This window comes from Orbicella faveolata, unplaced genomic scaffold (assembly GCF_042242905.1).
Source record: "Orbicella faveolata isolate gen_17 unplaced genomic scaffold, um_ofav_v1 contig_34, whole genome shotgun sequence".
Classification (NCBI taxonomy): Eukaryota; Metazoa; Cnidaria; class Anthozoa; order Scleractinia; family Merulinidae; genus Orbicella; species Orbicella faveolata.
In genome coordinates, this window is record NW_028301563.1 from 6,418,476 (window position 1) to 6,430,694 (window position 12,219).

The following is a 12,219-nucleotide window of genomic DNA, read 5'->3' on the forward strand; positions in this document are numbered from 1 at the left end:
GCAAACAGCGGTAACAAACTTTTTAAAAACGTGCATTTTATGACCTTGACGTTTCGTATGCTAGTCAACATACATTTTCAAAAGTATAGCCGTTAAATTTTTTTTGGAAAGCTATTTATATTGTGTCAATGGGGGTCTGGAACCTAGACAGAAAAACATCGCGGTAGAAATTTAAGGAGGGGGTATACATGAATTTAAGTGAAATTTTAGGAAGTTTAAAGTGGGATTAAAAGGATAAAAAGGGGTTTGGAACACCACCAGACAGTTGATTGCCCACAAAAGGGCACCCCGGGTTGGTGGGCAACTGTTTGGTGTAACGTCTACCAATTTCTAACTTCAAATTCTAATTTTAAAACAACATCAAATCTTTAAAATTTCCTATTTCCATAAATTTTACTAACCCTTTGAGAAAAACTGTTTATCCCCAAATATACCCAAAAATCACCAAAAAATTTACAAAACAGCCCAGAACGTAGCTATGTGAAATGAGCCGAGAGATTTTTCTCTGCTTGAAATGTGAACGAGATATTTGCATTCAAACCATAATACCCAGCAAAAATATGGCCTTCATGTTAACCCCCGCCTTAAGACGTTTCAAACGGAAACTGTCTGTAAAGTGAACAATGGAAGAGCTTTCCTATTAAAGTAAAAGCTTTTCACTGCTGACACCGGCATTCAATGCTGGCTACAACTCCTGAATAAATAAGGTTTTCTTAGCCTTACAATGGTAGTCAGTCTTGCTACGATGGCCGAAGACCAAGAGTTTAGATGATACGCCATGATACGGTAAATTTAGCACCTAGCCTCGTCCCCAAGGTCTTCTCGGGGACGAGGCCCATGTATTCCCACTATGCCTTGTGGGTAACAATTTCAAGATGGCGGATGAACCCTTACTTTTGGGGTTAGCCGATGGAAACATGGAACACAACGACGACAAGATATGCGGGTGGAGTACAAATAAGATCGGAGGAACTCCGGTAAGCAGTAAGTCTTCATAACCATTGATGTGTTAAAAATCTTAAATTTGAAGAAGAAATACTTCAGCCTTTATATATAACACATGTTTTTCTTTCACTTGACTCCACAAACTCTTGACTTCTTCTTTGGTGTTAATTTAGAGCAGCGGCAGATAATTTAAATTCCATTTATCATACTCGGTAAAGAAGGCAATTATATCAAATGTTCTGGAGGATGTTTGCGACTGTTTTTGGCCTTATTATCCAACTTTTAATGTTAGAGCTTTAAGTTAAACTTATTTATGTTGGCAATCTCAACCACAATAAAATAAACTAAGCTTACTGTAATCATACTTTTTTTTACATTTTAACACAGAACTGGTTATTTGGACCGCCATCAAATTATCCAATCTGCCCTTTGTGTAACAATGTATTATATCTGGTTTGTCAAATTTACTGCCCTTTGTCAAACTCTGAGTTTCACCGTGTGCTGTACATCTTTGGTTGTGGAAATGCATCTTGTTGGAATAAAAACAAAAGGTAAGAGATATGGGAGCCACTGCCTGGAATACCTTAATAATTTTGCTTGAATGCTCCATGAAAACTTTCTCACATTATGATTTTTTTTAAGGATATCATTATTTATGTTATTTCAGGTTAAAGCCACTTGAATCAGTGATGTATATTTTTTAGATTTTAAGTGCAAATGGAAAATCTGTGTGTAAATTTTAAGGTTCAATGTTGCACCCTGTTGTGCCATACAGCCTGCTTACTGTTTAAAACAATTATATTAACTTTTGTAAATTCATTCTATTATGTATAAAAACACTGACTTCCCAGTTGGGGGAGGGTTCCTTAAGGAGGGAATTGAAGATAAAAAGAGGAGGGGTGAATAAAACTGTGATTTAAAACCAAAAATAATAACTTCATGTGTATGATAAATATCTCTCCTTCCAATAATTCCTCCAGTATTCCAAACTCCTGCCTCTCTCTTCTGTACCCCCAATTATTTGAAGGAGGGAGGGTTATAGAGCCATTACTGGGCACCCATGATGCATTCATCCTGAGGAGTCCATCTGATTCATTTGTTTAACAAATAAAGAAGGCTAAGCCGTGTATTACACTGTGATAAAACATGACGGGCATTTGAGAACACAAGGGAAATGTAGAAAACACGAACCACAGGCGAGTGTTTTCTACATTTCTCGAGTGTTCTCAAATGAGCGAAGTGTTTTATCACAGTGTAATACACAGCTTAGGCTTCTTCATTTGCTTTGTGATATAGATGTTATGTGGCAAAAAACAATAAAAGACGCTTTTTCTATGTTTTATACTCCGATAAAACTGGATTTTTGACCAATCAGAACATGCGCAGGGTCCTATCTACATTGTAATACGTGTTAGGGTATATGTATTAGGTTACAGTGATCATTTTTCTTTATTGTAAACAAAAACATTTTGGTGAGATCAGACTGCAATATGCTTAATATTAGATTTCATCATTTTCTTTCAGTTGGAAAGTTTTAAGAGCTCAGGCCAAAGATAGCAATTTTGTTGTCAAGGAAACTACAGAAAATCAGGTACATGTGCAGCTTCAATATGTTTCAGCATGCATAGAAAGTCTTGTCTGATAGCCCAGGGCAAGTAGATAGTGGATTCTGTCCTTCACTTGCCTGACATAGCAAGTGCAGGGGTGGCAAATGGTCCTTCAAAAACTCTGGGTCTCGCAAAATTTAGTCGAATTTTACGGGTCTCGTAGTCTCATTTTTTTAGCGGTTATGTGCATCTCACAGTCTCATTTTTACACAAAGGTGTCTCGGAGTCCCGATTCGTTTGTTTGTTTTTTAGATCTGATGTCTCCTACAAGGGTTTACAACAAAAGGCTCATTTGTAAGACTTTTGTACTAGCTCATTCTAGCTCATTGTCATAGCTCTCTCAACCAAATCTGGGGCTCGAATTTTAGGTGTCTGAATGTCTCATGCTTGCACGCAAAATACTTTGAAGTCTCGGTCTTGCAATCTAAAAAGTCAAAATGTCTGGGGCTTGTAAAGAAAAATGCTAGTCTCGCCATCTCGCAAAGTCTTGCATTTATCAATCACCACCCCTAAGTGAGGTACTATAAGAGAAATATTTCTTTTTTGGGGGGTGGGGGTGGGGGGCAGTGAGAGTGATGTCTGGGCTATTACATCAAATTTACAGCCTGAAACTTGGGTTTCGAGTGCACACTGCACAGTAATTTTCAGGCACAGATCCATACCAGTTTCCACCGTTTTTGGAAATCGGCGAGATTTTTAAAAATGACTCAGAAACCCAGGAAAGGGCACTTTAGAGAGTTAAAATTCAAAACATTTCCTGTAGAGCATGGTCCTTGACCCCTCTAGAACCTTGGACCTTTGGCTCCTATTGTTTCAGAAATTGGTCACTGATTACCCTAGATCTGTGCCTGCTTTTCCTAGACGTGATTCTTAAAAAAAAGAATAACAAACAAATTAGTAAGAATAGTCAGATTTGAACCAGGTCCTGCTGTAATTTGTTTACTGTGCTTGTGTTATGATCTAGTCTTTCAGCAGATTTGAAGTTGATGATTGGTGTGATGATGCAGAGGACTGGGGAGAGTGAGTACTCTTCAACCTTGATCCCAGGGTCTCTCCTTTGCAGAGAGAGCTGGAGATTGATGCTTAGTGTTATTTAACAGATTTAAAGTAGCTAAAGGAGTGTTATGTATTGTCATACTGCAAAAAAGAAATTTGAGAAAATGAGATAAATTTAGGGTGTGTTTCTTTAAGAAAATCTAAGATTGGATTCTGAAATCCGAAAGAACCTGAAAATGGATTGTCCATTTCTTTACTAAATCAGATTCTCTCGGATTTAAGAATCCAATCTTGGAGTTTCTTAAAGAAACGCACCCTTAGAAAATGATTCCTTGTGGCTCACCTATAATGTATCATCCATACAACAAAATTCAGAACACTAAGGGAGCCAATCAGAATTTTCCTTTTCATCTTGGACCAGTTTGCTATACATGTTTATCCCATGCCCTAGAAAATACAGCCAGTCAGAATGCAGGAAAGCTGTTTTATATTCGTGGGTTTTACATCCAACCTTCCCATCATATGAAGCGTGTATGTTGCATTAATCGTGTTGGCCACTATATTTTCTATGGCATGGTATATAATACCGTAGTTTCTCGGTTATAAGGCGCACTCGGCTATAAGACGCACCCCAAACTTGCCAACTTAATCATGCAAAGTTCCCAAACTGAAAATTATGTGAAAATACTCGGTTATAAGACGCACCAAGAAATGAAGAGTTCATAAAGATAAAATTTTATTCTCTTGGCACAATTAGCACGCGAACTCTCTGTAAACGTGAACAAAAGTGAAAAAGTCACACAGTTAATGATATACACGAAAACAAAAGCTAAAAGTTCGCACCTCTAATGATAAACTTGAGTGTAAACAAACAACGCATACACGTTAATTTCAGCTTTCCTGCTCAGGAAACATATTTCGTTTTTTATAAAGATTCTATTAAATATTCAACGATCCGAGTTTGTATTATAGAAACATCAACAAGCCGAACTTAAACACAGTTGCAAAACTTACTGATACGTTCTCATCGTAAACAGTCAAATCTCAATCGTAAATATGCCAAGCTCTCGCCGTCATTCGTATGACCTCAACTTCAAGTTGAAAATCGTTGCAGAGGCCGAGGCGGTAAACAACAACCGTGAAATCGCTCGTGAATACGGCATTTCAGAATCCATGGTTAGGAAATGGCGTAACCAACAACACGTTTTGTTTTCCGGCGAGCTGCGGATGACAGCAAAGCGTGCATCTATGGGACGCTTCCGACCGAAGTATGCTGAGATGGATCAGCAATTAGCCGACTGGTTCAGCGATCAGCGAAGTCAAGGTAAGCATTGTTGAGTTTATTTTTCCATTTCCAGTAATCTAGAGTAATGTGCTTGTCACTGATGATCCATAAATCTGTTTATGTTCATTGTATTTGATCAAGGAACTGACATTTTATTTTAATTGTTGTTGCAGGTCTGTCAGTTAGCGGCATGATGCTTCGACTCAAGGCAAAAGAACTCAGCACCGACCCTGAATTTAAAGCATCCGATGGCTGGTACACGAACTGGAAACGTCGTCACTCCATCTCCATGAGAGCGAAGACCACTCTCGCTCAACGACTCCCGGCCGACATGGAAAACAAGGTCATCCAATTTCATCGATTCGTCCTGAGATCTCGCCAGCGTTGGGGGTATGAGTTAAGTCGTATCCTCAATATGGACGAAACGCCAATGCGGTTTGAGCTGCCAGCCACCAGAACCTTGGAGTTCACCGGGAATAGAACAGTTCCAGTGTTGTCATGCGGTGCCGACAAGCAGAGTTTCACAGTTGCACTAACGGTGAAAGCGAACGGCGAGAAACTTCCCCCGAAGGTCATATTTAAAGGAGTTCGACAGCTGAAAATCAACGTGCCACCAAGGATGCAGGTCTCCGTTCACAAGAAGGGCTGGATGGACGAAGAAGGTAAGCTAAAACACTGTTTATTCTGAGCAGCATCTTTTCGACAAGCGAGCGAGACGAGTAAACTTCTTGTTTCTCAGAAACGAGATTCGAATTTCATTGTTGACGTATCGTGTTACCTAGCACGTGCTGTTTAGCACGTACGCGCGTATGCAAATTTCAAGTCGTTAGCTTTTCTCGTGCAGTTGTTTAACACAATGCGGCCTTGATAATAAAGCTTTCTAGCATTCTAAGACTGTATTTCTTATTAATTTTATAGGAGTAATGGAGTGGATTCGACGCAATCTTCGGTACACCCCAGACCAAAGAGCTCTCCTCGTGTGGGATTCATTCCGTGGGCATTTGACAAACGCCGTGAAAGATCTTCTGGCGAGGCGAAACGTAGAAGTCGCAGTTATTCCTGGTGGACTTACGCCCGTGTTGCAGCCCCTGGACAAGTGTATCAACAAACCTTTTAAGACCAAGGTGCGATCCCAATACCAGACTTGGATGGTGAACGGTCCGTTCACTTACACTCCGTCGGGGAAGAAGCGTGCGCCGAGCAAAGAACTGGTTTTGCAGTGGATCCAAAAGGCATGGCAAGAGATACCCGCTGATTTGATCGCGAACTCATTCAAGTGCTGTGGAATATCGAATGCTCTGGACGGCACCGAGGACGAAGCTGTGTGGGACGAAGAAGAAGCTGGAGAGGAGGAAGCAGATGATGAACTGGAGAACGAGTTTGACACGGATAGCGAGGAGGAAGACTAGACATCACAAATTTTAAAACAACAACAACGGCTCTTTTCAGAGCCACCCGGTTCTTTTCAGAACCACCAAATCTTAAAAAAGTCAATGACCAATGTTTAGTGTCTTTTATTTGTCTAGTTTTAACTGTAAGTTCCGGTAAAATTGCTGTCGTTAGATTTTTTTGCGCGAAAATATTCGGCTATAAGGCGCACCCCAATTTTGGCAAAAACTTCCCACGAAAAGACAGATTTTCCTCGAAAAAACCGTGCGCCTTATAACCGAGAAACTACGGTACTTTACTATACATAATATACAGGACTTACGGTTTAACACAACTAATTTACACTGACTCACTTACACACACTTACGAACAAGTTTATTCAACTACTTCTAGTATTTATTTTGCCCACTTCTTCCTAAAGAAGAATGTTACACATTAAACTACATTTCATTTTTTTATTGGGTCGACCGTCTGTTGTTATCCCACGCGAAGTGCCTCTTTATGACTACCAATTTTCTTTTCCAGGATAAATGATTCTCCTGTTGTTCCAGTAAATCCACACTCATTGGCAACCTTTGACTTCTCCCCATCAGTATTAGGGACAGATCCAGACCTTGAGATGAGGGGTGGGGGGGGGGGGGGGGGTGATTTTGTTTTGCTTGCCCTGCCGGGTTTCCTTCCTTCTGTTATTTCTTCTTTTCTTACCCAAAATAAGGGGTAGGGGGGTGGGGGTGGGTCCCCGGGACTCCCACCATCAGTATGACATCCATGCATTATGTAGAGATCAACCTCTTTCAGTTATTCCAAGAGTTATGCATGTACCCATTTTGACACGAAAGGAGAAAATTAATAAAAAGTATCCTCTTTCAAGACTTGCCAATTAAGATCAATGAAAATCGATAGCAATGTTATTAGGAGGAATTATTGTGAGTATCAATATTCATCGATTAATTGAGGCAATTGATAACAATTGATTAATTAAAATTGATTAATATATTGATTGCCTTCCAGTGATCAATTTTCATTGATTGGGCACACTGGGTAAAACTAGCAGTGACATGGTGATAATTAGCACCTTTTGTCTGGGAAATTTCCATCAAAGAGTGCTTATCATCAACATCTTCAAAAATACATCTGCATATGTCGGCTCATGCTTAGGCATATACGCTAGTGAAATAAGTCTTTTCAGGATGGAAGTAACTTCAACCCTTCTCCGTGGTGTTTTTAGTACTTTTTTTTTATTAATTCTGAAGATCTTCCTTGGACAATTTTGTATCCCCGCGGAATTTTTGTAATGCACATCTTTTTTGTTATGCTGTAACGTTGTATTTTTGCACAAAAAGCATTATTTTGTTGTCATTGTCGGTTTGAAGAAGGTTTAATTATATATTTTTGTCTGTTTTAGCAGTCATGATGATATGTCATCTGAACTGGGAGAACTCACTGGAAAATTAAAACTTGCCGAAGACAAACCAGACAAGGTAGATTACAACAAAGTTGTACAAGTTAGCACGAGCGAGCAACTCAAGGAAATGTCCCTGAGCGATGTCCCTAATTTTGCGCCTCTTTACATCAGTGTAATTGAGGCTCCAAATACCAGCGGAATCTCTAAACAGATGACAGAACACGAGAAGATATTGTTAGCTGAATATGAGAGGCGAGAAGGACTTCAATTTGTGGAATCGGTGGATTCTCGTGGTGATGTCAAAGGCTGGGCAGGGGAGAAGTATGAAAGTGAAGCCGTTAAACATGGCGACAAGGCTTTCCACAAGTTTCACAAACAATTACAATCGTGTCCTCAACAATGCCTGAGGTAAAAATTAAGAAAGAATCCGTCAGAAGTTCGAGAAACAAGTGGACAAAAACTTTGTACCAAGATTATTTACATCGTATTGAAAACTTCTTTGCGACTGTTTTAAATATCTTCTCAAAAGAAATCATTTCTAACAACACCAAACGTCGAAAACAATTTCTGAAGTTCGCTTGAAACACTCGGAAGTACTGGTGAAATGAAACTGATGTTTAAATTTTACCTGTGTTTGCACAATTTCTCTGAACTTTGAAATTTATTTCCTCGAGTTCCCCTGGGAAATTGTTTTTGGTGTTATTTCAGGCAACTATTTATGTCTTTAGCTTTAAGAAAATACAAAAAGGTCTGTAAAATACCTAAAATTATTCTGGTACTAGGTTTTTGTCCACTTAAAACGGAAATTACCCGATTTCCTGTCGGATTTCATCTTAACACTTTAATTAACAGTGGTTTGCATATTAGAAAAGACCACCAAGGTGGATAAAAATAGCAGTTCTAATCTCTTAAACTCTGCTTTTTCTCCTTTCATTTCTAGTAATAGATTTTGTTGTTTCCTTAAATTTTGCGTCAAAGTTCCCGTTAATATTAGAGATATTCCTTGTTTCCTTCAGATAAATAATCTTATAATGCATCAAATATTTTCGCTCGCGCGAGATTGATCTTAACGCGTCACGTGACCGAATATTCCCCAGCTAAAACTGGGGAATATCTGAGAATATTCCCCAATTTTCAAAACTGCGCGCGTAGCGAAAAATATTTGAAGAATAATAAACACAATAGCCTCCTTTTGGGACGAAAATATGCTCGGATATTTGTCCTTGGACATTATCTGTTCCTCGAAGCTCACAGTTTTCCTCGAGCTACGCTCTTGGAAAACTGTTCGCTTCTCGGAACAGTAGCCTACATTTGACTTTGAAAATATGCTCGGAAATTTGTCCTTGGACATTATCTGTTCCTTGTTGGGAATTGTATTCAGTGAGTTGTAGGCTCAGACTCCAAATATACGAACTATTTAATGAACCAGCCACGTAATCCGGAACATACGACAAACGACGAATCACAATGGCTAAAAATGATTAAAAAAATGCAACAAAGACGAAAATCTGCAAAATTACGACAGCGAAGTTCAAATGTACGCTTGAGCACATTCTGGGCCACGATTTGCGAATTAAAATCACCTGAAATTACGCGCGCGGACAAAAACTCGCAATAAGGCGAGAAGGGTGAGTTCAGAGTTTGTAAAGTTCAAAACATTCCTCAAAGCTCACAGTTTTCCTCGAGCTACGCTCTCGGAAAACTGTTCGCCTCTCGTGACAGATAATGTCCGCGGACAAATATGCGAGCATATTTTCACGCCAAATGGAGGCTATTGTTTATATATTCCCTTGTTCCCTCAATCTCCTGGAAGGTCCTCAGTAGGATGTAGCTCAAGGGATAAAACACTGAAGGCAAAATTTTTGTTTGTCTTAAAAGACATCATATAGGGTAGCAAATGCAAAATCAATCACTTTTCGACATTCAAATCAAAACCACTCTAAAAAGGACAGACAAAAAAAGAACTACATAAGAACTACTTAAGTTTTTTTCCTGTGGGAAAAAAAAAATTCGAACGTTAACATTTCCGACGTTTAATTTTCGGACACTTTTTTATCTCATTTCCTACATATTGCGGAAAAAATTTCGGACACTTTAATTGCTGAAACATAACATAAGTAAATTTGCGCCAACGAAACGCGAATTATATTGAAACAACATCTGTGGAAGTGATAGTGTTATTGTATCCTCAAGGTTTTACAGATACACAGACGAGAAAATAACACCATTTCTTGCGTATCTCAGCAAGTGTCTTAACAAGACTTCGTTCCCTAAAAGAAACTAAGAACTTTGGAGCTACTTAAAAGTCTTACACTGTACTGTGCTTATTTCGGACGCTTAAAATTTTTGACGCTAACAAATTTTGGACGGTTTTATTTTCGGACACTTTTCTCGTCTGAATGCCAGCTGACCCTACCTTCGCGAGACACTTGGTTATTTATCAACTCGCTCTGGTGAGTTTGTAAAGTTGACATTTCGACCGTGACAAGGTTTGCTTCATTCGTGACCGCTTTTATCAATGTCACGCAACGGTGGTTGCCCAAACTACAGTTGAATAGGTTACCAATTTCTTTACTATTTGGTATCTGTAATTACTGAATTCTTGAATGCATTGATTTTCTACCAGGTATCAGTGGAATGGAATGCCTGTTTCTATGGTTACCACTCAGCCATCAGAGCTGTGTCGAACAGTCCCTCCCTGCAACCATTGCGGGGCAAGTAGAGTGTTTGAAGTTCAATTTATGCCTGCATTGGTTGGTCATTTAAAAGTCCTAAGAGATCTTCGTCCCAAAGATATAGCACAGGAAAACGAGACAGTTATTGAAAGATTTACACAAGAAAACAACAAATGCGATTTGCAGGGATTAAATTACAGTTTCCACGCAGAGACCGGTGAAATTCTTACAGAGGATACCATTGTACAGCAAAAGCAAAGAAAAACATTCATGGCGGCTGTCAATCAAAAGTGTGACGTCACAATCGAGTTTGGAACAGTGATGGTTTTCACGTGTTCTAAAAGTTGCTGGACGGAGATAGAAAATGTTGTAGGAGAAGGTATTTACTTTGAGGAATTCTGTTTAGTGGAAGCCGACCCTGACGCTACGCTATTTGAATAAAAAAATGTTCACTTACAACAGACCTGCCCACTTTATTTCTGTTGTGTTGTCGCCTTGGCTATTCAGCGGCACCCAACGACGGTTTTCCCAGAAATACTTTAAAACCGTTTAATGCTGTGTAGGTTAGTTTTAGGCTGCGCTATACGATGTTTATCTGTTCAGTCATTCTAGGGAAACGTGAGACTTCCCTAATTTATATTTATTAGGGCTTTTTTTGTCAATTTCCCGAAAAATCTTCGGTCTTTTTGCCTTTCTGAAAATAATGGTGGGGCTTTGGTGGGATTTCTTGAAGGCTTTTTCGAAGTTACTTGTATTAAACCTCGTTAGAATGCACTCTCTGCAGTGCGTGAAAGTGTCGCGGTAAATATAGACAGGAAAATACGTAGTAAAATCTGCTACCATCGGGAACCATTTTGGTAGTGTGCGCCCATGTTCTCACACGGGGGATCTTCATGGAGCACTGAGAACCCAGGATACGTATCCTTGAGCCGTCAAATATGGTTGCTTTTTGTTACTGGTGTAAGAAATGCAACATCGCTATCAATCCATGCTATAGTGGGATCGTTTGTGTATAGATCAATAAAGAAACTGCTCCAGAGTTGGCGATTGTAACCCGGAGATTTCTTTGAAGCCGTAAAATTCAAAATACTTACGTCTTCGGGGGCCACCTCAAGTTTGCGATGTGGAAAGTGTTGCTTGATTTGATTTGTTAAATTATTGGCAAAAATATGATCCTGATCCGATTCTTCGTCAAGAACTACGACTGTCTTCCCAAACGATGCAGGCCAGAAGAGAACAGCAGTCCTGAAAAAATCACAGTAAAAACGGGTCCTGTGTTGTTTTAGTTTGCTCGCCATCCTTACGAACAGCGTAATCGATGAGATTGGAGGAGCTCGATTATGAATGCGATTTCGAATTTCTTTGGCAGCGGTATGGAAATACCCATTTTTGTCGCTCTCGTACAGCGTTTTTATACTGAAAATAACGCAGGTGAGAGCGATCAATTTGAATTCATTACTCCATCCAAACCTTCCGATCGTCGAGAATTCTGCTTGCATCTTTGAGCGTTTCTTGTGAAGAAGTGATGTGAAGTTGATGTCAAGCAACCTGATCGGCACCACTGGAATGTGCTTAAAGGAGAACTGAAGGCAAAAATCAAGTATTTTTTTTCTTATAGTTTAGACCTAGTATATTGATGTTTCAAACTTTTTTTTGCCATTTCGGCCTTTTTTTGACTTCAAAAAAATAGTTTTTACTGTGATGTTAGACTATTGGCATTGCGGCTCAGAACGGTAGGGTCAGCGGTTACTTTAATAGTTTATGACGTATGATGTGGGGAACATGTGCGAGAGACTTAAAAACAGAAGAAGGATTTTGAGTGATGGTGACCTTGTTGGTCAGTGTAGTAAGAAAGATTTGCAACATTTAGCATGGAAAGATGCCTTTAAGCAGTCCTCCACGTGATATCTTCACTGG

General features: G+C 39.4%; 1 protein-coding gene and 1 pseudogene across 2 annotated transcripts; one reads left to right on the forward strand and one right to left on the reverse strand.

Annotated features, from left to right (window-relative positions):
• Positions 1-863: 863 nt before the first annotated feature.
• On the forward strand, positions 864-10,763 carry LOC110055802 (uS5 assembly chaperone PDCD2L-like). 2 transcript variants are annotated; one of them, XM_020762211.2, is made up of 6 exons: positions 864-977; positions 1,333-1,496; positions 2,470-2,536; positions 3,517-3,572; positions 7,628-8,035; positions 10,254-10,763. In XM_020762211.2, the coding sequence occupies exons 1-6, from the start codon at positions 876-878 to the stop codon at positions 10,741-10,743; spliced, it is 1,287 nt and encodes a 428-aa protein (XP_020617870.2). In that variant the 5' UTR covers positions 864-875; the 3' UTR covers positions 10,744-10,763. The 2 variants fall into 2 exon arrangements, with proteins under 2 accessions (XP_020617870.2, XP_020617871.2); XM_020762212.2 differs by having other exon boundaries at positions 7,631-8,035.
• Positions 10,764-10,905: 142 nt separating this feature from the next.
• Positions 10,906-11,801, reverse strand: LOC149104402 (uncharacterized; annotated as a pseudogene).
• Between the last annotated feature and the right edge of the window lie 418 nt (positions 11,802-12,219).